The sequence below is a fragment of the Anomaloglossus baeobatrachus genome, chromosome 12 (genome assembly GCF_048569485.1).
Source record: "Anomaloglossus baeobatrachus isolate aAnoBae1 chromosome 12, aAnoBae1.hap1, whole genome shotgun sequence".
NCBI classification, from domain to species: Eukaryota; Metazoa; Chordata; class Amphibia; order Anura; family Aromobatidae; genus Anomaloglossus; species Anomaloglossus baeobatrachus.
In genome coordinates this window covers 56,345,018-56,371,902 of record NC_134364.1, presented here as the reverse complement: position 1 = coordinate 56,371,902, position 26,885 = coordinate 56,345,018, and the positions used below count along the sequence as shown (strand labels likewise).

Below are 26,885 nucleotides of genomic sequence, written 5' to 3'. Positions count from 1 at the left end.
ATCACTGTATTCTACATGAGGGTGCCTACTGCTATCTGGCTCTGCACTGTGCTGTATACAGGCTGTGCTATGTTATATAGCACAGCCTGTATATAGCACAGTGCAGAGCCAGATAGCAATAGGCACCCTCATGTAGCATACAGCTTGTATATAGCCTATATACAAGCTGTATGCTACATGAGGGTGCCTATTGCTATCTGGCTCTGCACTGTGCTATATACAGGCTGTGCTATATACAAGCTGTATGCTACATGAGGGTGCCTATTGCTATCTGGCTCTGCACTGAGCTATATACAGGCTGTGCTATATACAAGCTGTATGCTACATGAGGGTACCTAATGCTATCTGGCTCTGCACTGTGCTGTCTGGGTCTGCACTGTACTATATAGGTCTGTGTACTACATGAGGATACCTAATGCTATCTGGCTCTGCACTGTGCTATATAGGTGCTGTGTACTATATGAGGGTGCCTAATGCTATCTGGCTCTGCACTGTGGTATATAGGGGCTGTATACTACATGAGGGTGCCTAATGCTATCTGACTCTGCAATGTACTATATAGGGGCTCTGCACTACATGAGGGTGCTTAATGCTATCTGGCTCTGCACTGTGGTATTTAGGGGCTGTATACTATATGAGGGTGCCTAATGCTATATGTGTCTGCATTGTGCTATATGTGGGCTGTATACTACATGAGGGTGCCTATTGCTATCTGGGTCTGCATTGTGCTATAAGTGAGCTATATACTACATGAAGGTGCCTAATGCTATATGTGTCTGCATTGTGCTATATGTGGGCTGTATACTACATGAAGGTGCTTAATGCTATCTAGGTCTGCATTGTGCTATATGGGGGCTGCTTAATGTTATATGGGGGCTGCATTGTTCTATATGGGGGCTGCTTAATGTTATATGGGGGCTGCATAGTGCATATGTGGGCTACATAATACTATATGGAGGACAATGGGGCTTCATAACACAATATGGGTGCTGCAAACTACTATACCCCCAGAGTTGTATGTCCCCTCCACCGAGGTGCTGTATACCCCCTCAGAGCTGTATGTTCCCTCCACCCAGGTGCTGTATACCCCCTCAGAGCTGTATGTCCCCCCCCACCCCAGAGCTGTATACCCCCAGAGCTGCATGTCACCCCCCACCTCACAGCTGTTTGTCCCCCCCACCTCAGTCACTGCCCTCCTCTAGAGCTGTATGCCCCCCATTGCTGTATACCCCTTTCCTCAGTAATATATATTCCCCCAGTAATGTGTTTGTCCCCAGCCTCTCTTGTGATGTATATACAGCAGTGTTAGTGTGCTCTATGTGCGGCCATGTCTGTTAGACAAGCCGGGAGGTGAGTGAGGCTGTTGCTGGCTTCCCAATATTAGAAATATATATACAGGATAAATATATAAAAATGTGTGTGTGTGTGTGTGTGTGTGTGTGTGTGTGTGTGCGCATGGATGATGTGTATCTATGTATGTCAGTGTATATGACTGTGTCTAGATTTATGTCTATTTATGTGTTTTTGTGAATTTCTCTTTAAATAAGTATGTGTACGTATGCCTGTATGTATCTGTGCATGTCTATGTGTGGATGGGGCCCACTGAGACTCTTTCGCCCAGGGCCCACAAAAACCTGGAGCCGGCCCTGCTTTCCACATTGCGACATCGCTACTGCGATATCGTTGGGGTCAAATCGAAAGTGATGCACATCCGGCACCAGTAACGACGTCGCAACGTGTAAAGCCTATGAGAGAACATGAACGAGCGTGAAGCAATCAAAAATCGGTGATCTGTGTCACGGCGTTCATTTCCATAATTTCGCTGCAGCGACAGGTACGATGTTGTTCCTTGTTCCTGCGGCAGCACACATCGCTGTGTATAAAGCCGCAGGAGCGAGGAACATCTCCTACCTGCGTCCCGCCTGCAATGAGGAAGGAAGGAGGTGGGCGGGATGTTTACGTCCCGCTCATCTCCGCCCCTCCGCTTCTATTGGCCGCCTGCCATGTGACGTCGCTGTGATGCCGAACGACCCGCCCCCTTAGGAAGGAGGCGGGTCGCTGGCCAGAGCGATGTGGCAGGGCAGGTAAGTGCGTGTGAAGCTGCCGTAGCGATAATGTTCGCTACGGCAGCAATCACAAGATATCGCATCTGCGACGGCGGCGGGAACTATCGCGCTCGGCATCGCTACAATCGGCTAGCGATGTCGCAATGTGCAAAGTACCCCTTAGCCTAATACTTGGTTGCACAACCTTTATCCAAAATAACTGCGAACAACCGCTTCCGGTAATCATCAATGAGTTTCTTACAATGCTCTGCTGGCATTTTAGACCATTCTTCTTTGGCAAACTGCTCCAGGTCCTGAGATTTGAAGGGGGCCTTCTCCAAACTGCCATTTTGAGATCTCTCCACAGGTGTTCTATGGGATTCAGGTCAGGACTCATTGCTGGCCACTTTAGTAGTGTCCAGTGCTTTCTCTCAAACCATTTTCTAGTGCTTTTTGAAGTGTGTTTTGGGTCATTGTCCTGCTGGAAGACCCATGACTTCTGAGGAAGACCCAGCTTTCTCACACTGGGCCGTACATTATGCTGCAAAATTTGTTGGTAGTCTTCAGACTTGATAATGCCATGCACACGGTCAAGCAGCCCAATGCCAGAGGCAGCAAAGCAACCCCAAAACATCAGGGAACCTCCGCCATGTTTGACTGTAGGGACCGTGTTCTTTTCTTTGAATGCCTCTTTTTTATTCCTGTAAACTCTATGTTGATGGCTTTTCCCAAAAAGCTCTACTTTGTCTCATCTGACTAGAGAACATTCTTCCAAAACGTTTTAGGCTTTCTCAGGTAAGTTTTGGCAAACTCCAGCCTGGCTTTTTTATGTCTCGGGGTAAGAAGTGGGGTCTTCCTGGGTATCCTACCATACAGTCCCTTTTCATTCAGACGCTGATGGATAGTACGGGTTGACACTGCTGTACCCTCAAACTGCAGGGCTGCTTGAACTTGTTTGGATGTTAGTCGAGGTTCTTTATCCACCATCCGCACAATCTTGCGTTGAAATCTCTCGGCAGTTTTTCTTTTCCTTCCACATCTAGGGAGGCTAGCCACAGTGCCATGGGCTTTAAACGTCTTGATGACACTGCGCACCGTAGACACAGGAACTTTCAGGTCTTTGGAGATGGACTTTGTAGCCTTGAGATTGCTCATAGTTCCTCACAATTTGGATTCTCACGTCCTCAGACAGTTCTTTGGTCTTCTTTCTTTTCTCCATGCTCAATGTGGTGCACACAAGGACACAGGACAGAGGTTGAGTCAACTTTAATCCATGTCAACTGGCTGCAAGTGTGATTTAGTTATTGCCAACACCTGTTAGGTGCCACAGGTAAGTTACAGGGGCTGTTATTACACAAATTAGAGAAGCATCACATGATTTTTCAAACAGTGCCAATACTTTTGTCCACCCCCTTTTTTATGTTTGGTGTGGAATTATATCCAATTTGACTTCATGACAATTTTTTTTTCTTTTTCATTGAAGACAAATTAAATGAAGTTAATAATACCAAAGAATTTGTGATTGCAATCATTTTCAAGAAGAAACTGATTATTATCTGCCAGAATTGCAGGGGTGCCAATACTTTTGGCCAGCACTGTATGTATCCCACATCTGTCTAGCTACAAAAAAATAATAGAGCGGCACAAAAACAAGTAGTCAATGGGTGCAAAGCCTCCCAAACAATATCCAACTCTTCAATATATACAAAAAATAATAGAAGGCAGAACTCCAAAGAAATGCACAAAGTGGACATATTTAGTACCTCATCTGGCATGGCGACGTTTGGGTTACATCAAACCTTTATCTTTGATAACTAAAATGTCACCAGGCAAGATGGGCTAATAAATAAACCCACTTTTTGTATTTTTCATTGGCGTGTGGCCTTCTCATAATAATAATATTTATTCATTTATATAGCGCTATTAATTCCACAGCGCTTTACATACATCAGCAATATTCTCATCTATCTATCCTAATCTAATTTTTGACTTGCAAAATGTGAATAGAGGAACAAAAACTAGAAGCGGAGAGCAAGGAACTATAGCTTCTGCTCATACACATAGGATTATGCCTCATTTGGGATGGCGCCGAATGGGAAATGATTATAGTATACAGTTTATACAGTATTTTCCTTTTCTCGCAGTCTCAAAGGGCGAAGAATGTCCCAGCCTGAAGCTGACATGTAACAGCAGGGAAGATATGCGTACCTCAAAGAATCTGCGGTCTCTCAGTGTAGAAGACGCTCGGCCTCTGTAATACAGATATATGGGAGCTACAATGAGATTTTGGACTAGTGAAATATTTTTAGTTTGATTTTATGACTAAGCATATAAAAAGCAAGCAAAAAATTCTACTGTACATGGGATGGTTTATCTAAAAAAAACCTACAGTAAAACAATTTTAAGTCAGACCCCTATTCCTGCCTCCTCCAGAGTGTGCATGTCTTTCATTAGGAAGATAGAGACAAGTCCATAAAGACCCCGCTGGTGGCAGCTAACGTCCTGTAGGGGCAAAAATTTAAGCAAGTGTATGCAGATACTTTACCAAATTCAGAGTCAATTTAAACAAAAAAAACCCCAAAACACTACAATAGTGTATGAGGGTGTAAGGAGGTGGACTATTGCTGTCGCTTTTGTTTCCCTGAGGATACCAATCGCGTTATCATGTGAATTGTGTCCTGCATCTTTGTATATAATGTCATATGTGAAATGTGATGGAATGCAAAGTGTGAAATGTCTTGTCTCATTCAGATGGCAATTTGATGTCTTGTAATGTGTTCCCGTACAATGTATAGCACTTTTATATGTAGTTGCCAGACTATAGGGTAAGAGATAGTTTAAGTTGGGATTAGCCCACAATGAGAGGGGTTAGTTTGTAGGATAAGAGACGGTTCTTTCAAGAGAGTTAGTGAAGACTCAGTGTGTAATAGATACGGACGTATAGTCTGTAGGTCATCAAGGCTGCATGCAGTGGGTGACATGTGGCGGAAGAAAGAGAGAGGAGACCAGATTCAAGATAGCGTGATCCTAAAGTGTTGACGGAGTCACAGAATGCAAGACAACACTGAGACGGAGACTGGCCTTCAAATGGAACGGCCCCTAGCAGAAGGGTCTAGAGGACGGGACTTTAGCAACAAGGCCCCAAGCCAAGAAGGTAACGAGTCAGGATTATCTAGTTTGTGAGTGTAGTCAGCTTTCCCAGGTGAAGTCCCCAAGCGTGCAAGAGCGCAAAGCTCTTCTGTGGAATTACTGGCTGCCCCTTACCTCTCTCCTTTACGAGGATAAAAGATGTGGATTCTAAAGTGGCCATAGTGGCAAAAGCCCTGACCCCCTCCTCTACGAGGAGAGGAGAAGTGGATACAGAAGTGTTTGAGAGCACAAGACTCTTCTCTGTCACTACAGGCTAACCCTGACCCCCCTCCTCTATGAGCAGAACAGATGTGAATACGGAAATGTCTGGGAGCACAAAGCTGTACTCTGGCCATAGGGGCAAAAGCCCTGACCCCCTCCTCTATGAGAAAAAGAGACGTGGATACGGAAGCGACTGGGCGCAAAAGGCTCTACTCAGGCCATTGTGGCAAACCCCTTCACCTTCCTCTACGAGAAGAAGAGACGAGGAGCTGCAGAAAGGGAAAGTGATCTTCACAAATTGGACTGCAGTGTTAGGCTGGGTTGTGTTGGGTCTCACAAGACCAGAAAGATCGGAAACAACCCAGTGGGAACTGATAATGTGTCTGAATATGCTCTGCACAACTGAAATGTGCTGGAAGATACTGTATATGCCTGCTATTTGATGTGTGAAGTTGATGAAGATAAATGATCAAAGTAAAGAGTTGTTGTTGAGACAAGTGGTCTCCTTGCGGAAGCGATTTGTCATTTGGCCAGCCGGCGTCAACTGCAACATGCGGCCTACACGGGCATACAGCCCACACAACACAAGTCCCCACACCCAGCCAGGACAATGTCTTTTATGTAGCGTGTTGGGGCGTCCGGAATAAATCGCTCGCCCACGACTACTGCCCTGCGCCACTATACACTGGCATTGCTTTGATAGGTGTTAGGTCCGGGTGATGGTGGATCCTCTGGGCCGTGCACCAGACTCCCCCAGTGAGGCAACCTGGAGCTAACCCCTATACAGGGACTGTAGGGTCACCCCACCAGAGGGCCTAGGTACACGGTAGCCGGAGTACTAGCGGGACCGGGATAGCGTCCCTCAAGGAACGGGTAGAACGGAGTCTTTAGAGCCACAGAGTTCTTGGAGACAATTACGGGAGTCCGGTACGGGTGCTGGTTAGGAAGCTCAGACGGGATCCGGGTTAGCTGGATGTGACGGGGAGGCAGCCGGGTGAAGCCGGGGATCACAGACAGGCACAGGCAGACGTAACGGTGGTGGGATTCCCCGCTGACGGACACCGGAGGACCTCTTGGCAAACCCGGATTCAGGAGCCGGTTACGGAGGCAGAGCAGACTCTACGAAAGAGACAGAGTTAGCACAGGCAAGGCACATGGGGACCTGGACTCCTAGCTTGCAGAACTTGACGAACAGGCGACGCCCTCCAGGCAGGGAGCTCCTAATATACCTGACCCTGACTGATGCAATATCCTGTTAGGGAGTGCAGGGCCTTTAAGAGGAAGTCAGTGACCGCGCGCGCGCCCTAATGCACATGCGTGACGCCCGGGTGCCGGAGGCCAGAGCAGGGAGCGGTGCCGAGGAGGACATGTGGCTGGAGGCAGGGGACCCGGGGACAGGAGCGGTGAGTGAGAAACGACGTCGGGACCCGGGGAGTGTGACAGTACCCCCCCCCAGGCCCTCCTCCCCGCAACCGGGACATGAAGGCATGAATCAGAGGAGTACCTGTGTCGCCCTGGGCAAGCCAGGGGACACAGAACACAACACCCACACCCCACATCCCAGGTAGGAACACCACAGTCAAAACACAAACCCTTGTTGCCCTCTTCCAGCAGTCTGTTGATGCACACCAGGGGGTGGGCCAGGCGGTTGGCTCCGCCCACCAAGGAGCTCACAGATCTGGAGGCAGGAAGTTACCAGGCGGAAAGCCCAGGCAGGGCAAGAGTGAAGTCCAGTGAAGGGCTAGAGTGAACAACCAGAAGTGAAAGTAGAAAGGAGAAAGTAGAAAGTGACAGAAAAGCCTGAAGGTCCGTGACTGTGTGTCCGGACGGAACCAGCAAGGTTGACAACGACGGTGGCTGTCCGGAGTGGGACGGTTCGGAGGTTCCTGGAAGGACCCCGTTGGCTGTGTGCCCGGTGGTCTGGAGCAGTGTTCCGAAGGACAGTCAGCACCAGGACAGGGGCCTTTCGGACCCCAGCAGGGCTAGGAGTCGTCAGATCTGCTAAATCCGTTAGTGAAGGGGACGTAGATCTCCCAGCAACAAAGTCCCGATTGACGGCAACAGCCCGACCATTACCGGGGAGACACCGCCACCGCCAAGGCACCAGTTTCCCCAGGGCCAGCGCCTGCGGGCAAAGTGTAGAGCTCCTCCGGCCCAGATTGCAGTCGGGGAGCGGGTAACCGGAGGGAATCCACCGCTACCACCATCAGAACACAAGGTGCAGGGAAGAGTGACAACACCGTTAACTACCGGGAGTGCAGGTGCAACCGTCTGTGGGACCGTCCTACCAGCCGTTGGTTTACCGTACAAACTGTGTCCGTGTCTCAGGCTGAGTGAGTACCACAGTGCCGCAAGGCACAGCGCTGCCCCCGCGTCCCTGCGCCCTCCAGGCCCTACACTTCACATCTCTTCACCGGGCCCCGGGATCACCAACCCCTACCCACGGAGGGGCAACACAACACCTGGCTGCTCCCATCACCATCCCCGGGCTCCCCATCCAAAGCAGCGGTGGTGCCATCACCACAACCGTGGGTGGCGTCACGAACTATAATCCCAACAAACACCCCCCTTTCACTCACGGGCGAGGAGTGTCGCTCGAGACACCCCGGGATCCGGCCCGCAGCTCGAGCCACCAGGAGCAACTGCCGGACCCGAGCAGAAGGGGTGAGCGCGGTGTGCTGACACCCTCCTCCCCGCCCGCGACAACTTGGCGTCACGAACAGGATCTTACCGCTCTGCCGTGAGGTAGAGGTGCGCCTTGTTACAGCCGGAGGTATCCGGCAGAAAAATTTCAGAAGCCGCCATCTTTGGCGCGAAAAGTTCCCGCTCGAGCGTCTTCTCGAGCAGTAGAGGCGCGAAGGCCAAAACCCCGCCCCGAGAGAGGAGGGGCCGGAAAGAGCTAAGGGGGACGCGATGGCGGCTGGCGGCATGTAGTCGCCGTTATAAAAGCAAGGACGCCAGGACCTTGCCAGAAAACCGTTCCTGGAAACAAACAGCAAAGACATCATGTGGATGCCGTCCCGAAACACCGTGGCCCCCGCACCGGGAACCGCAGCGTGGGTGGAGATCCGGACCGCGCAGCTCCATCTAAGGCTGCAGGTCAAAATGCAGCTCCTCCTGGAGGAGTGGGAGACCGACATGGCGGACGTTTTGGCAGCCGTGCGGAGACGCGAGGAGGAAGCGGAGGAAGGGAGGGTGAGTGACCCACGCCCCTATGTCCCGGAGGGACCGGTCGCTGCGGCTGAGGGACCCGGTCCAAGCCCTTTCCCCCCGTTGCCTCCCTCGCCACCCGTCTCGGAGGCCGTGACCCCGCCACTAGGCCCGCTGCCACCGCAACCGGCAGCGATACCCAGCCCGTCCGCCCCAGCGGACCGACCTGTAGCCGGAGCCCGAAGCAAACCGGAGGCATTGCCATGGAGGGCCCCGAAGATTGTGCCAGAGACAGTCCCCGAGCAGTTTCCCGAGCCGGAGCCGATGACCCGCTCCGAGCCGAAGGCCCAACTGCGGAAAGCCCCTGTGCCCATCCCCCACACCTCGGCTGAGGTGGCGCCGGGTTGTTGCTGCAAGGCAGCGCCCAAGGCCATGACACCGCGGGATACGCCGCCCACCTTCCTGACAGTGGGTAACGTACTGGAAGTCCCGCGGGGCTCAACCCGTGCGCCGGAGCCATACTGGGACAGGGAGCCGACCAAGCTGGGCCTGGAGATCGCGGAGAGGGAGCGGAGGAAAGCCGAGCTGGTAGCCCGAGCCATCCGGGAAAAGGAGAACCTGCGGCGAGCGACCTTCCGTGTCCGGGGCCCGTTCTACGAGGGGCAGGTGAGGCGGTTTGATATCCGCCGGGGCTACGGGTTCATATACGAACCGGGCCTGGAGGCCGAGGTGTTTGTAGCCCGGCGGGATGTGCATGATCACCTGCCCGAAGAGCATCCTGGCCGCAATCTTATCCCAGGAGACATGGTGCGGTACACTCGGCACTGCGGAGAGAGGGGGTGGTTTGCCCTGGATGTAAAGCTGAGGGGCAGCCCGGAGAGCAAGATGAGCTCTGCACCCCCTCCCTCGGATGAAGCAGCAGCAGGACCGGAGTAGGGCAATGGAGGCCCGCAGCACCGTCCCCGTAGGGACCAGCACTTTGTTTGTTTGAAAGTTTGTTGAAAGTTTTGAAAAATGAAAAATGATTACCGAGTTTTCACCTGATTTGCCATTGTGATTTGAACCGGCTGGAGCCGGCACCGTTGTCCCCGTGGGGACCGTTCAAAGTTTAAAAATGCATGGGAACTATCCATGGACAAGCCCGTGAACTCTGCAGGGCAACCACAAACGTTAGTGGCTTGTAAATATGTTGGGTACCGTTACCGTTTCCGCAATGCCGCCTCCGGAGAGGCAGGTTGGAGGGAGGGCCCTGAGCAGAGCAGGCCAGGGCCCAGCCACCAAAAGGACCGGTGGCTACCCTCTGGAGGGAAGGACAGATCCCGCTCGGGTACCGTGTGCTGGACTGTGGGTCAAGGGGTGCTGCCTGGGTTTTAGGGGCAGCATCAGGGCCAGGTTGCTTGGGTGGGAGAGAGCGGAAACCGTGACCGTACACCGTTGTAACGTTAAAAGTAAAATGTGCCTCCCGTCTTGGGAAGATTGATTAAAAATGTATTTATGTTTTGTTTAACCCTGTTATCCCCTTTTTACAGAAAAATAAAACCGGTGTAGGACGGCAGCCCGCGGACGGTCTGCATTTTGCTAAGGGGGAATGTGTCGCCCTGGGCAAGCCAGGGGACACAGAACACAACACCCACACCCCACATCCCAGGTAGGAACACCACAGTCAAAACACAAACCCTTGTTGCCCTCTTCCAGCAGTCTGTTGATGCACACCAGGGGGTGGGCCAGGCGGTTGGCTCCGCCCACCAAGGAGCTCACAGATCTGGAGGCAGGAAGTTACCAGGCGGAAAGCCCAGGCAGGGCAAGAGTGAAGTCCAGTGAAGGGCTAGAGTGAACAACCAGAAGTGAAAGTAGAAAGGAGAAAGTAGAAAGTGACAGAAAAGCCTGAAGGTCCGTGACTGTGTGTCCGGACGGAACCAGCAAGGTTGACAACGACGGTGGCTGTCCGGAGTGGGACGGTTCGGAGGTTCCTGGAAGGACCCCGTTGGCTGTGTGCCCGGTGGTCTGGAGCAGTGTTCCGAAGGACAGTCAGCACCAGGACAGGGGCCTTTCGGACCCCAGCAGGGCTAGGAGTCGTCAGATCTGCTAAATCCGTTAGTGAAGGGGACGTAGATCTCCCAGCAACAAAGTCCCGATTGACGGCAACAGCCCGACCATTACCGGGGAGACACCGCCACCGCCAAGGCACCAGTTTCCCCAGGGCCAGCGCCTGCGGGCAAAGTGTAGAGCTCCTCCGGCCCAGATTGCAGTCGGGGAGCGGGTAACCGGAGGGAATCCACCGCTACCACCATCAGAACACAAGGTGCAGGGAAGAGTGACAACACCGTTAACTACCGGGAGTGCAGGTGCAACCGTCTGTGGGACCGTCCTACCAGCCGTTGGTTTACCGTACAAACTGTGTCCGTGTCTCAGGCTGAGTGAGTACCACAGTGCCGCAAGGCACAGCGCTGCCCCCGCGTCCCTGCGCCCTCCAGGCCCTACACTTCACATCTCTTCACCGGGCCCCGGGATCACCAACCCCTACCCACGGAGGGGCAACACAACACCTGGCTGCTCCCATCACCATCCCCGGGCTCCCCATCCAAAGCAGCGGTGGTGCCATCACCACAACCGTGGGTGGCGTCACGAACTATAATCCCAACAAACACCCCCCTTTCACTCACGGGCGAGGAGTGTCGCTCGAGACACCCCGGGATCCGGCCCGCAGCTCGAGCCACCAGGAGCAACTGCCGGACCCGAGCAGAAGGGGTGAGCGCGGTGTGCTGACACCCTCCTCCCCGCCCGCGACAACTTGGCGTCACGAACAGGATCTTACCGCTCTGCCGTGAGGTAGAGGTGCGCCTTGTTACAGCCGGAGGTATCCGGCAGAAAAATTTCAGAAGCCGCCATCTTTGGCGCGAAAAGTTCCCGCTCGAGCGTCTTCTCGAGCAGTAGAGGCGCGAAGGCCAAAACCCCGCCCCGAGAGAGGAGGGGCCGGAAAGAGCTAAGGGGGACGCGATGGCGGCTGGCGGCATGTAGTCGCCGTTATAAAAGCAAGGACGCCAGGACCTTGCCAGAAAACCGTTCCTGGAAACAAACAGCAAAGACATCATGTGGATGCCGTCCCGAAACACCGTGGCCCCCGCACCGGGAACCGCAGCGTGGGTGGAGATCCGGACCGCGCAGCTCCATCTAAGGCTGCAGGTCAAAATGCAGCTCCTCCTGGAGGAGTGGGAGACCGACATGGCGGACGTTTTGGCAGCCGTGCGGAGACGCGAGGAGGAAGCGGAGGAAGGGAGGGTGAGTGACCCACGCCCCTATGTCCCGGAGGGACCGGTCGCTGCGGCTGAGGGACCCGGTCCAAGCCCTTTCCCCCCGTTGCCTCCCTCGCCACCCGTCTCGGAGGCCGTGACCCCGCCACTAGGCCCGCTGCCACCGCAACCGGCAGCGATACCCAGCCCGTCCGCCCCAGCGGACCGACCTGTAGCCGGAGCCCGAAGCAAACCGGAGGCATTGCCATGGAGGGCCCCGAAGATTGTGCCAGAGACAGTCCCCGAGCAGTTTCCCGAGCCGGAGCCGATGACCCGCTCCGAGCCGAAGGCCCAACTGCGGAAAGCCCCTGTGCCCATCCCCCACACCTCGGCTGAGGTGGCGCCGGGTTGTTGCTGCAAGGCAGCGCCCAAGGCCATGACACCGCGGGATACGCCGCCCACCTTCCTGACAGTGGGTAACGTACTGGAAGTCCCGCGGGGCTCAACCCGTGCGCCGGAGCCATACTGGGACAGGGAGCCGACCAAGCTGGGCCTGGAGATCGCGGAGAGGGAGCGGAGGAAAGCCGAGCTGGTAGCCCGAGCCATCCGGGAAAAGGAGAACCTGCGGCGAGCGACCTTCCGTGTCCGGGGCCCGTTCTACGAGGGGCAGGTGAGGCGGTTTGATATCCGCCGGGGCTACGGGTTCATATACGAACCGGGCCTGGAGGCCGAGGTGTTTGTAGCCCGGCGGGATGTGCATGATCACCTGCCCGAAGAGCATCCTGGCCGCAATCTTATCCCGGGAGACATGGTGCGGTACACTCGGCACTGCGGAGAGAGGGGGTGGTTTGCCCTGGATGTAAAGCTGAGGGGCAGCCCGGAGAGCAAGATGAGCTCTGCACCCCCTCCCTCGGATGAAGCAGCAGCAGGACCGGAGTAGGGCAATGGAGGCCCGCAGCACCGTCCCCGTAGGGACCAGCACTTTGTTTGTTTGAAAGTTTGTTGAAAGTTTTGAAAAATGAAAAATGATTACCGAGTTTTCACCTGATTTGCCATTGTGATTTGAACCGGCTGGAGCCGGCACCGTTGTCCCCGTGGGGACCGTTCAAAGTTTAAAAATGCATGGGAACTATCCATGGACAAGCCCGTGAACTCTGCAGGGCAACCACAAACGTTAGTGGCTTGTAAATATGTTGGGTACCGTTACCGTTTCCGCAATGCCGCCTCCGGAGAGGCAGGTTGGAGGGAGGGCCCTGAGCAGAGCAGGCCAGGGCCCAGCCACCAAAAGGACCGGTGGCTACCCTCTGGAGGGAAGGACAGATCCCGCTCGGGTACCGTGTGCTGGACTGTGGGTCAAGGGGTGCTGCCTGGGTTTTAGGGGCAGCATCAGGGCCAGGTTGCTTGGGTGGGAGAGAGCGGAAACCGTGACCGTACACCGTTGTAACGTTAAAAGTAAAATGTGCCTCCCGTCTTGGGAAGATTGATTAAAAATGTATTTATGTTTTGTTTAACCCTGTTATCCCCTTTTTACAGAAAAATAAAACCGGTGTAGGACGGCAGCCCGCGGACGGTCTGCATTTTGCTAAGGGGGAATGTGTCGCCCTGGGCAAGCCAGGGGACACAGAACACAACACCCACACCCCACATCCCAGGTAGGAACACCACAGTCAAAACACAAACCCTTGTTGCCCTCTTCCAGCAGTCTGTTGATGCACACCAGGGGGTGGGCCAGGCGGTTGGCTCCGCCCACCAAGGAGCTCACAGATCTGGAGGCAGGAAGTTACCAGGCGGAAAGCCCAGGCAGGGCAAGAGTGAAGTCCAGTGAAGGGCTAGAGTGAACAACCAGAAGTGAAAGTAGAAAGGAGAAAGTAGAAAGTGACAGAAAAGCCTGAAGGTCCGTGACTGTGTGTCCGGACGGAACCAGCAAGGTTGACAACGACGGTGGCTGTCCGGAGTGGGACGGTTCGGAGGTTCCTGGAAGGACCCCGTTGGCTGTGTGCCCGGTGGTCTGGAGCAGTGTTCCGAAGGACAGTCAGCACCAGGACAGGGGCCTTTCGGACCCCAGCAGGGCTAGGAGTCGTCAGATCTGCTAAATCCGTTAGTGAAGGGGACGTAGATCTCCCAGCAACAAAGTCCCGATTGACGGCAACAGCCCGACCATTACCGGGGAGACACCGCCACCGCCAAGGCACCAGTTTCCCCAGGGCCAGCGCCTGCGGGCAAAGTGTAGAGCTCCTCCGGCCCAGATTGCAGTCGGGGAGCGGGTAACCGGAGGGAATCCACCGCTACCACCATCAGAACACAAGGTGCAGGGAAGAGTGGCAACACCGTTAACTACCGGGAGTGCAGGTGCAACCGTCTGTGGGACCGTCCTACCAGCCGTTGGTTTACCGTACAAACTGTGTCCGTGTCTCAGGCTGAGTGAGTACCACAGTGCCGCAAGGCACAGCGCTGCCCCCGCATCCCTGCGCCCTCCAGGCCCTACACTTCACATCTCTTCACCGGGCCCCGGGATCACCAACCCCTACCCACGGAGGGGCAACACAACACCTGGCTGCTCCCATCACCATCCCCGGGCTCCCCATCCAAAGCAGCGGTGGTGCCATCACCACAACCGTGGGTGGCGTCACGAACTATAATCCCAACAAACACCCCCCTTTCACTCACGGGCGAGGAGTGTCGCTCGAGACACCCCGGGATCCGGCCCGCAGCTCGAGCCACCAGGAGCAACTGCCGGACCCGAGCAGAAGGGGTGAGCGCGGTGTGCTGACACCCTCCTCCCCGCCCGCGACATACCCACGTTCTCCCGAGGTTCCCAGGACCTATCCTCGGGACCATAACCTGCCCAGTCGACCAGGAAGTACTTCCGTCCCCTGACGGTCTTCATGGCCACGATATTTCTTACCGCATAGATGTCATCATCGGCTATGGGAGGAGGAGGACAGGCATCAGAGGAGAAGGGACCGAGGACAACAGGTTTCAGCAAGGACACATGGAAGGAGTTGGGTATCCGCATGGAGGGCGGTAGCTGCAACTTGTAGGACACCTCGTTGATCTTCCTGAGGACCTTGAAGGGACCGATGTACCGCGGACCCAGCTTGTACGAAGGAATCTTGAGTCGGACGTACTTGAAGGCAAGCCAGACCAAGTCCCCAGGAGAGAAGCAAGGAGGATCAAGACGTCTCTTGTCCGCATGTTTCTTCATTCGAGCAGCAGCATGTCCCAGGGAGGTCTTGACTGAGGCCCATATAGCGGAGAAGGCTCTGGCCAGGGCATCTGCTGCAGGTACATCGGAAGCTGGAGAGACTGGTAACGGCACAGAAGGCTGGAGACCATAGACAATATGGAAGGGAGAACTGGAGGTGGATTCGCTGACCCGGTGGTTATGAGAGAATTCAGCCCAAGGAAGGAGCGTGGACCAGTTGTCCTGGTGGACATTGACGTAGTGACGAAGGAAGGTGGTCATGATCTGGTTGACTCGTTCCACTTGTCCGTTTGACTGAGGGTGGTAGGCAGAGGAAAAGTCCAGAGACACCCCCAGGTGTTCACAGAGAGCCCTCCAGAAGCGTGAGGTGAATTGGGTTCCTCTGTCGGACACGATATGGGCAGGAAAGCCATGCAGCCGGAAGATGTGCTGTATGAAGGCGTCCGCAAGCTCTTGAGCAGAGGGCAATCCAGCCATAGGAACAAAATGAGCCATTTTCGAGAATCGGTCCACCACGACCCAGATGACCGTATGACCGGAGGACAAGGGCAAGTCCGTGACAAAGTCCATGGCTATGTGTTGCCATGGAATGGAAGGAGTCGGCAGAGGGAGAAGAGGACCAAAGGGCAGGTGCTTAGGCGTCTTGTTCCGGGCACAGGAGGAACATGCAGAGACGAAGGCGGTGACATCCGTACGAAGAGACGGCCACCAATAGTGACGGGCGATGACGCCCCAGGTTTTCTTCTGGCCGGCGTGTCCGGCCACTTTCGAGGAGTGTCCCCATTGGAGGACCTTGAGTCGGTCGGTCTCCGTGACGTACGTCTTCCCAGGAGGGATCTGTGCCAGGGAGACGGGAGCCACCGGGATGACCTTGCTAGGACAGATGATGGGCTGGCTTGGCTCCTCCTCTTGGTCTACCGGAACAAAGGACCGAGACAGGGCATCTGCCCGTACGTTCTTGTCCGCAGGCCGGTAGTGTAGCTGAAAGTCAAACCTGGCGAAGAAGAGAGACCAACGTGCTTGGCGCGGATTCAGCCTTTGAGCGGAGCGTATATACTCCAGGTTTTTGTGGTCAGTATAGATGATCACCGGGTAAACCGCTCCCTCCAGGAGATATCGCCATTCCTCCAACGCCATCTTAACGGCCAGGAGCTCTCGATCACCAATGGTATAATTGCGTTCTGGGGCTGAGAAGATCTTGGAGAAGAAGCCGCAGGTGACCATCTTCCCGGTGGCGGATTTCTGCATAAGTACGGCTCCTGCCCCTGCGGAGGAGGCGTCAACCTCCAGGGTGAATTGACGGTTCAACTCAGGACGGTGAAGGACGGGAGAAGAAGCAAAGGACCGCTTCAGAGAGCAGAAGGCGGCTTCGGCCTCGGGTGTCCAAGCCTTCGGATTGGCCCCCTTCTTGGTCAGGGCGGAGAGCGGAGCAGTTAGGGTCGAGAAGTGAGGGACGAACTGGCGATAGTAGTTAGCAAAACCGAGGAAACGTTGGATGGCTTTTAGTCCCGAAGGAGGAGGCCAGTCGAGGATAGCAGAGACCTTCCCGGGATCCATCTGCAGTCCGGTGTCCGATATTACATAGCCCAAAAAGGGGAGGGATGATTGTTCGAACACACACTTCTCGTGTTTGGCGTATAAGCGATTCTTCCTCAGCCTCTGTAGCACGATTTGCACGTGCTCTCTGTGGGTACGTAGGTCTGGGGAGTAGATTAAGATGTCGTCCAGGTATACGACTACACAGACATAGAGGAGGTCCCTGAACACGTCGTTCACCAGCTCCTGGAAGACTGCCGGAGCATTGCAAAGGCCGAAGGGCATCACGCAATATTCATAGTGCCCATCCCGGGTGTTGAAAGCGGTCTTCCACTCGTCCCCGGAGCGTATGCGAACCAGGTTGTAGGCCCCACGGAGATCCAATTTGGTGAATATACGGGCTCCCTGGAGCCGATCGAAGAGTTCAGGGATGAGAGGCAGGGGGTATTTGTTTTTCACTGTGATCTGGTTTAGTCCCCGGTAATCGATACAGGGCCGTAGGTCGCCTTCTTTTTTCTTGACGAAGAAGAAGCCCGCACCAGCCGGGGACGAGGACCTTCGAATGAACCCCCGTGCCAGGTTCTCGGTGATGTATTCAGACATGGCCCGGGTTTCAGCAGGGGACAAAGGGTATATCCGTCCCCGAGGGGGTGTGGTTCCCGGCAGAAGGTCAATGGCACAGTCGTAGGGTCGATGTGGAGGCAATACCTCCGACTCCTTTTTATCGAACACATCCGCGAAGGACCAATAGGCTGGAGGAAGACCAGGTAAGGAGTCCGGGGCCGGAGGACGACGGACGGGCTGGACTGACTGGAGGCAGTTCTCATGACAAGACAGGCCCCAGCGGATGATTTCTCCAGTACGCCAGCTGACCGTAGGTTCATGTACCCGTAACCAGGGTAAACCCAGCAGAAGCGGATGAGACATGCGTGGCAGAACATAGAAGGCGATTTCTTCGGTGTGTAGCGCACCGATACGCAGTTTCACAGGTTTAGTGACGAACAGGACGGGATCAGAGAGGGGTTTCCCATCCACAGAGGCTATCACCAGCGGTGTCTGCAGCGGGGTGACAGGTAACTGGTACTTGTCAACTGTGGCCTGGTGGATGAAGTTACCCGCTGCCCCGGAGTCGAGATATGCCTCTGCCGTGAAGCGGGTTTCTCCTGTTGTCACCTGTACAGTCCATGTCACTGGGTCAGAGAGCTTCCCAGTACCTAGGGTGGCCTCTCCTACCAACCCTAGGCTTTGGAGTTTCCCGGTTTCGCTGGGCAGGCACGCACTTGGTGTGTGCCGTCTCCACAATAGAAGCAGAGACCCTTGGCGGCTCGTTCCGCTCGACGCTGCTCGGAGGACCGTAGCTGGTCCACTTGCATGGACTCCATGGGCTCATGGATGGAGGAGCCAGAGAGCCCGGATGAGGAGAGGATAGGCTCTGTGGAGAAGCGGAGTGCCTTACAGGGCGCTGCTCGCGGGACATTTCCTTAGACCTTTCTTGAAAGCGGAGGTCTATCCGGGTTGCGAGGGCGATCAGGGAGTCCAAGGTGGAGGGGACGTCTCGGCCGGCCAGCTCGTCCTTGATACGACTGGTAAGCCCCTCCCAGAAGGCGGCAGTCAAGGCTTCATTGTTCCAACCCAACTCAGATGCCAGCGTGCGGAACCGGATGGCATACTGACCAACTGTCAAAGTTCCTTGGCGTAGCCTGAGGAGGGATGAGGCGGATGAAGAAGCACGTCCGGGTTCATCGAACGCGGTGCGGAAGGTGTGCAGGAAGTCCTGGATGTTGGTGGTTACTGGATCTTCCCTCTCCCACAAGGGGTTCATCCATGCCAGTGCTTCACCCTCCAGATGAGACATGACGAAGGCAACCTCAGCTTGGTCGGAAGCGAAGAGATGTGGGAGCAGTTTGAAGTGCAGCGAGCACTGGTTCAAGAACCCACGGCAGTTCTTGGGGTCCCCGGCAAACCGAGGCGGAGAGGCTAGTCTCAGTTGCGAGGTCGCAGAAGTTGTCCCTACGGAAGCCGTGGATGTGGCGGAAGTGGACAGGGACGTGGCTGTGGATTGCAGTGTGTTCAGGCGGGTGTCCACTGACGTCATGAAGGCCAACATACGGGATTGGGTCTCTCGCTGACGTACCAGCTCCTGCTGCAATCCGGCCAGTTGGGATGCTAGTGCTTCGGCGGGATCCATGGCCTGTTCGTTCTGTTAGGTCCGGGTGATGGTGGATCCTCTGGGCCGTGCACCAGACTCCCCCAGTGAGGCAACCTGGAGCTAACCCCTATACAGGGACTGTCCGGTCACCCCACCAGAGGGCCTAGGTACACGGTAGCCGGAGTACTAGCGGGACCGGGATAGCGTCCCTCAGGGAACGGGTAGAACGGAGTCTTTAGAGCCACAGAGTTCTTGGAGACAATTACGGGAGTCCGGTACGGGTGCTGGTTAGAAAGCTCAGACGGGATCCGGGTTAGCTGGATGTGATGGGGGAGGCAGCCGGGTGAAGCCGGGGATCACAGACAGGCACAGGCAGACGTAACGGTGGTGGGATTCCCCGCTGACGGACACCGGAGGACCTCTTGGCAAACCCGGATTCAGGAGCCGGTTACGGAGGCAGAGCAGACTCTACGAAAGAGACAGAGTTAGCACAGGCAAGGCACATGGGGACCTGGACTCCTAGCTTGCAGAACTTGACGAACAGGCGACGCCCTCCAGGCAGGGAGCTCCTAATATACCTGACCCTGACTGATGCAATATCCTGTTAGGGAGTGCAGGGCCTTTAAGAGGAAGTCAGTGACCGCTCGCGTGCCCTAATGCACATGCGTGACGCCCGGGTGCCGGAGGCCAGAGCAGGGAGCGGTGCCGAGGAGGACGTGTGGCTGGAGGCAGGGGACCCGGGGACAGGAGCGGTGAGTGAGATACGACGTCGGGACCCGGGGAGCGTGACAATAGGGTGTACCGCCCCTGCAGCAGTCGGACTGCTCGGATCCGGGATTGCTGTGGCTCGAGGGTCTCCAGACCCAGGTGCTTGCGACCACTCGAAAATGAAAGGGGGTTATTTACAGGGGATTTGTGTTTGTGACGCCACCCATGGTTCGCGGTAAGGGGAGTACCGCCGCTGCCCATGGGAGTACCCGGTGGAGATGGAGTGGGGCAGCCAGATAACGTTCCCTCCACGGGTAGGGGAGGCCCCGGGACTCTGGATGGTGGAGGTGTAGGGGAGCGTGGTGCAGGCCAGGCGGGCAAACTCAGGGGAGAGCAGTGTACTCACTCAGACTGTGTGGATGTTGGTGCGACCATTAAGCAGACTCTGATACAGGAGTAAACCAAGTCTCTGGGTGCCGCTGCCACTCTGGGGAGCTCGTTCGGGAATCCGTCCCTATTAGTATTGCTGGCGGTCTGGAGCCTGCCTCCATGCACTAGTGTTTAGACGTTTCTGAGTGACTCTTCGGCCTGAAGCTGTCGGGGTCCCGCTCCCTATAGTTAAATAGAGGAGCTGTCCACTTGATGGCTGACACTTGAGATTTCAGTGGGCCGCATAAGCTGGAAAACCCTATCCCCCTAGTTGTGTTGGTGACTTCTATCTCTGAGCTCTTGGGGAAAGTTCATAAAGAGACTATCCTCCACAGGTTAATTATCAGGTTGCATGAAGCTACTCCCTGATCTAGGGTCCTGTACCCCGCCGTGCTCGGTACCGGTCCGGTTACTAGATATTCCGGTGCCGACCGTTCTCCAAAACTAAGTCTGGGCACCCTTCTCCAATACCCTGCGACCGGGTCTCCGACTCCTCCGGTCCCAGACCACCTTCTGCGACCTAGCCAAAGTCACCCAGGGAGCTACAACTGCCTCAGCTCCTCACTCTCTGAGGGCTACTCTCAAACTAAATATGTCCCTCCCACCAGTCTGCCTGACCCGTAGGAGGGTGGCCCTTTTCCAGCTAGACCACCCACTGGTGTGCCTGGCAGGGTGTGGTGGGAGGTGTGGCTAGGATTTGAGTGCTGATAGAAGCAATACCAATAGTTAGGATCCCAGAACCATGGAGGGTGAGTGCTGCACCATAAGAGAAAGGCGTGTAGTTCCCTGTGACACCCTGATGAGGTCAGGGGCGTCACAAAGGCATAACACAGGCTGCCTAAAACAGCAGCCTTTCAGGGGGCACAGGCAGACTGCTTCTGTCACGTAGAAAGACACCTGGTCCGTTTTAGGAGGGGTACTTGATACAATATTTGGATTGAGTCCCAGAAACTTCAAGTTACTCTTCTGAATGCAGAAGTACATGTACGACGTATGAACAGATCTGTCAGGACTTGTTCCAAAACTGCTGAGCAAAAACTCCTCAGCAAAAACAAAGCTTATATAAGCGTCTCCAACCGACACTCCTTTCTAAAATGGTCTTCCTGACTGTCCGTGCAAGTAAAAGTAAACCCCTCGCTACAACGAACAAAGACGCTGCTGGCTCCCATCCTTGCACCATCCCAGTTTGGCCAGTGCACAAGTATGTAAACAGTTAACAAACACTGGGGAACAAAATGCCAGCAAAATAAGCTGTAAACAGCAGTGCCAACGCAAAGAAAAGGGGCTTTATACAGTGACAATGCTGCAAAATACACAGATCCAGATGACTGAACGCAAAAGGACTACACAAAATGGACAAAAGACGCTGTGTAGTTCCAAATTGAGTCATCGGGTTTGTGTTTTGCATGATGACAAAGATAAAAGACAACATCCCTCTGTATCTACTTTACAGCCTTAGGCCCCCTTTACACGCACGTGAGAAAAACAAACCGTTTTTTCACGGACGTATTAAAGGGGTGGTTTGCTCCCCGTGTGCCGTGTTTGTGGCACATGCGTGTTTTCCGTGTGTTATACGTAATAACACACGGAGAATGGAAAGCCCCGCCTTACCTGATTCTTCCGGAGCTGTCTGTGGTGCTGATTGACAGCGTCCGGCACAGGCCACGCCCCGCTGATGCTGCTTCCGGCCCCCAGTGAAGAAGATGCGTTGTTCAAATTCACTGGGGGTCCGATGCAGGTGACAGCCGCGGCAGAGACTGCAGGGCTGGTGGAGGTGAGTATGTGTTTTTTTTAATTTTACAATGACACGTCTGTTTCTCCGGCACGTGTCACGTGGGACCGCATCCACACTACATCCGTGTGGTACGGGTGCGGGCCGCGTGACACCCGTGCTGCCGGAGAAAAACGGACATGCCTCCATATGGAGCACACGGGCTCACGTCTGCTCCACACGGAGGCACGGGCCACTGGCTGAACACGTGCGTGCACATAGACCCATTGATTTTAATGGGTATACATGTGCCCGTGTCTCCGGTACATGCGGGAACGGACCTAGCACGTACCGGAGGCACGTGCGTGTGAAGGGGGCCTTAAAGGGGGTTTCAATGATCACAATATTTTAGGTCTATTCTAAAGACCACCATAGACATAAGAGGAAAGGAGGAGGAACCCAGCGATTTAGATTTGTAAACCAGCATGGGGGCCGCCGACTCCTCTCTGACAGATGAGAAGCATCGAGCTGTTGGAATTTCAATGGCGGATCCTATTAATTCAGGGGATATAAGTTCTTGCCAGAGACGTCTGTCATCGACCTCCTCCTCTCTTCCAGTGGAATACACATGAACGCTCGGCCGAGTCAAGCGCTCGCTTCTATGGGGAAGTAGGAAGATATAGCAGCCTCTTGAGTGATCGTCAACTGACACCTCTCTCATGTGTATGGTGGTAATCAATATCAGATCGGTGGTGGTCTGACACTTGTCACCGCCACTGATAAGATGAGCTTCTTCATTGTTTGCTCTCTATACCTGGCCATCAATATTAAGAAAAACTTTAAGGTATTTTTGATAAATGACTGGGAACAAAGACTGGGCATGTTATATTTCAACATGCCCAATCCTTTATCCTCAAGGGAAGCAAAGTATCTTGCTGTGACTTAATCCCTTTTCCACATTAAAAACACATGTACGCTCATTTGAATTGAGCATGTATGATATATGGGGCGTTGTTGGGAGAAGCAGCTGCATGACCGAAAGCTATTAAGCAAGATGTGCTCATGTACGCCCCCTACTTCAGATCCATTTTGTTCCCCTGCTTTGTACTGTGTAATGGTTGTGTCTGACATGGTCGGATCATACCACATCTCCTGGGCAAGGGAGGAAGAGAAAAAAGAGTATACAGGCATTACAGTACGGGATCACAAATAATCTTTCTTTGAGGTAAAACATTTTTTTAAAACAGTCAGGGAAATGTTTTACCTCACAGAAAGAATCAGCTATGATCCCGTGCTGTAATATCTGTATACCATTTTACATCCTCCCGGGCCCAGGAGATGTGGTATGATCAGACCATGTCCCTGTACGGTCAGACACGGCCATTACACAGTACACAGCAGAGACACATAGTATGGCTGCTAATAAGTCACACCAGGAAATGCTCTGATGTTCTCCTTTAAATAATAGTATGGAGTAAATAATGGCACATTTGTTATCTCAGAGTATCATACTTTCCACATGCCAAATGATGCTGTTTGTCCATTCCCTCTCCAAGTACAAGAATGGAGTACTTAAAAGCAAGGTGCTTCAGTGCAACGTCTATTGTCTTGTTAATGGCTGCCATTTCTTCTTCTTCTAGAACTTTTGGTCTCCTAGGAAGAGCAAAAATATTTTAATACAGGTGTAGTGCCAGAACCATTCTATGCTATAAATGCAGAATTATTGTAAATACATTACATTGCATATCTTCTGGTGATGATTTACAGCCTGTATTATATTTCAGAGCTGCATTCACAATTCTGAGAGCTTTAGAGCTGAAATCACCCAGGACATTCCATATTTTGATTGTTTTAATTCTGGAAACTTTTATACAAGCAGTGTAATTTATTGTTTCAATTTATCCTTACTGTTGTACAGGCTCTGTAATTTATTATTAGTCTATTTATGCATCATAAGAGCTCAGTTAAAGTTAAAGGGGTTGTCGGCTTGGACATTTTGCTTCTTGCTTAAATGCATGTATTTGGGGCTAAAAATCATTTTTGCAATTGGATTTCATTAAAAAAATGGTATCATTTGCCTTATGTACCCTCTGTGTGCTGCAGTGTGTATGGCTGGCTACAGAATGAGTTAATTGAGAATCTGTCAGTGAGCCCACTGGAGTATGTAACTCTATTATATATACTTTTTTGAGCTCCTCTCAGCTGATTTAAGACATGTGAATATCACATAGGACTGTCTCCTGCTTGGGACAGCCCTACATTAAGTAAAGTGGATACACATAACAGGGTCTCCTGCTTGGGACAGCCCTACATTAAGCAAAAGTGGAGAAGCATATACAGTCCCTGACAGAAGTTCTGTCGCTTATCCACGTTATGTAAATAAAAGCTTATAACCTCTTATAACCTGACTTTAAATTCATCCATTGGTTTTATAAATTACTCTTTTGAAAGCTGAAACCCTCCCAAATTTGGTTTAGGTTATGAAAATAAAGTTGCTGCAAAGCTGAAATATTGATCATTTAATGAACAAAAAAAGGTCAGATTTTGGCAAGACAAAAGTTTTGTCGCCCACAGAAAGTAATGTGAAATTCAAACAAATAATTAACTTCTAATACAAAGATATGTTGCATAACATTGGCGAATGAAGTTGTGGTGCTATTAGAGCCATATATAATATTTTGTGTGACTTCAATGAGCTTGAAGGACTGCATCCATGCGGTTCAACAATGATTAATTCAATTTATTGATGAAGTCATAAGGAATAGCAAAGAATGCAGTCTTACATGCCTCCCAGAGTTCATCTAGATTCTTTGGTTTTGTCTTCCAAGCCTCTTTCATCCTACCCCAAACATGCTCAATGATGTTCATGTCTGGTGACTGGGCTGGCCAGTCCTTGAGCACCTTGATCTGCTTTGCCAGGAGGAACTTTGTTGTAGAGATGGATGTATGAGATGGAGCACCATCCTGCTGCAGAATTTGACCCCTTTTATGATTGGGAATGTAAGAGGTAGCTAATACTTCTTGATATTTTAGGCTATTGATATTGCCTTCCACCTTGCAAATGTTTTGCACACCCCATACTGAATGTAACCCCAGACCATGATCTTTCTACCACCAAACTTAACTGTTTTCTGTGTGTATTTTTGATCCATACGGGCTCCAGTAGGTCTCGTGCAGTATTTGCGGCGGCTGGGGTGTAATTCAACTGAAGATTCATCAGAGAAATCCACCTTCTGCCACTTTTCCAGCATCCATCTGTTTAGCAGGCTGTGGGACTTGGCAAATGCCACACGGTTTTTAATTGCCTTTTGTTTAGTGCTGGCTTTTGGGCACTGATTCGACCATGGAGGCCATTTCGAGACAGAATCCTACAAACTGTTCTAGTTGACACAGGGACTTGAGGTGACCAGGCCTGTTGGAGCTCTGCTGCAGTGGAAGAGGGGCTGGCTTTGTATTTTCTGACCAACAAACGTTCCTCCTGAGCAGTTGTCTTGTGGGGTCTGCCGGACCTGGGCTTGTCAAAAAAATCCCCAGTCTCTTCAAATCTTTTATTAATTCCTTGTACTTGACGCTGAGATACATTAAAGGTGCCAGCCACCTCTGCAGTGGATCTGGTCTTCAGCCTCTTGATAATCAAAGCTTTGGTCGCAGGGTGGATTTTTGGCATGTTGTCAGAGGTCAAGTTGCAGTTCAACTGAAGGTCTAGGGTGCTGGGTTTCTTTTTATACACACCCTCGAATTAACCGATCATTTAGTGAGCACAGGTGAGGATGTAAACTATGATTGGGTGCATTATATGACAAGGCGACAAAACTTTTGTCTTGCTAAAATCTGACCTTTCTGTGTTCATTAAATGATGAATATTTCAGCTTTGCAGCAACCTAAACCAAATTTGGGAGGGTTTCAGCTTTCAAAAGAGTAATTTATAAAACCAATGGATGAATTTAAAGTCAGGTTCTAAGCTTTTATTTACATAACATGGATAAGCGACAGAACTTCTGTCAGGGAGTATACTACATTTGCTCTGCAGGGATAGCTAATGTGACACTGGTTGTTTCAGACTGCAAACTTTTTAAAAATGTCTCATATTTACAAAAACCTAGTAGAACATGTTTCAACCTTTTTTTTTACCAGTACATACAACTATCATACATATAAAAAAAAACAACACTTACGGAAGAAAAGATTTGGGTTGTTTACTACGTGACTGTTTTACCAAAAAACAATACAAGTAGTTAATCAGGGCCATGAGGAAATCATCAAGTTGTTGGGATCTAAATATAAAAGGATGGAATATATAATTGTTAAAAAAAAACATGAGAATTATTCATTTTTTTTATCTGCAAAGTGGACGGTCACCTCCTGAACATATCCTCCAGATCCTCATTCACTATTGGTGACTATGACACTCTTCCTGGACGGTCACCTCCTGAACATATCCTCCAGATCTTCATTCACTATTGGTGACTATGACACTCTTCCTGGACGGTCACCTCCTGAACATATCCCCCAGATCCTCACCAACTATTGGTGACTATGACACTCTTCCTGGACGGTCACCTTCTGAACATATCCTCCAGACCTTCACCCACTATTGGTGACTATGACACTCTTCCAGGACGGTCACCTCCTGAACATATCGTCCAGACTCTCAACCATTATTGGTGCTTATTGCACTCTTTGACTGTCCATTCCTAAACATATTTTTAGATCCTCACCAACTACTGGCGCTTATCGCAATCTTTAACTGTTTCCTTCTGAACATATCCTCAAGGTCTTTGTCCATTACTGGTGCTGATTTTACTTTTGTGTACGATCTCCTACTGAACATATCCTCTAGGCCCTCTCCCACCAGTCTAATTGCTTACCCAATGCACTTGGCACTGTTTACCATTGGCTCTCTAGGTGCCTAGTCCCACTTTTCTTGAGCCTGACCATTCTTGACTCTTCTGGCTTACTGCAGACACAAGAGCAGGGCAAGGAACGTGGCTCAGACATTATCACCATCAGACGTATCCCTGGGATCAGGGACAGCTAGGGCACTCCTAACCTGAGGGCCAGTTTAGGAGCCATGGTCTCCAGTTATCCCGTCACACCCTGTGATACTTTCAATACCATCTGTGCTGTACTGTCTATTGCTGACTGGAGAAGGAGTTAACAAAGAGACGTACCTGAGAATGTTGGAAAATCCAAAAGTAAAGTAAAGTCGTTCTTGTTCTTCTACCAAGTGTAATGCCACTCCTGGAAAACAGTGGATTTATACATAAAGTGTGTTCTCAAGTTTTCTCTTTATATGTGGCTTAGGACCTTTTTGGGCTTCCTCAGACTCAAGGTCCAGGGTACCACCACAATGTCAGCACCATGGATGGGG

The 26,885-nt window shown here is 52.4% G+C and overlaps 1 protein-coding gene across 1 annotated transcript in view; it reads right to left on the bottom strand.

The window, feature by feature from the left end:
* Positions 1 to 26,885, bottom strand: part of PPP1R36 (protein phosphatase 1 regulatory subunit 36) — a 53,924-nt gene that overhangs the window by 9,685 nt on the left and 17,354 nt on the right. Inside the window, exons 4-7 of the mRNA XM_075329610.1 lie at positions 26,686 to 26,755; positions 25,690 to 25,788; positions 23,027 to 23,167; positions 4,254 to 4,296 (exon numbers count right to left, since the gene is read on the bottom strand). Coding sequence (XP_075185725.1) covers positions 4,254 to 4,296; positions 23,027 to 23,167; positions 25,690 to 25,788; positions 26,686 to 26,755 — 353 coding nt within the window. The remainder of the gene's footprint in view (positions 1 to 4,253; positions 4,297 to 23,026; positions 23,168 to 25,689; positions 25,789 to 26,685; positions 26,756 to 26,885) is intronic.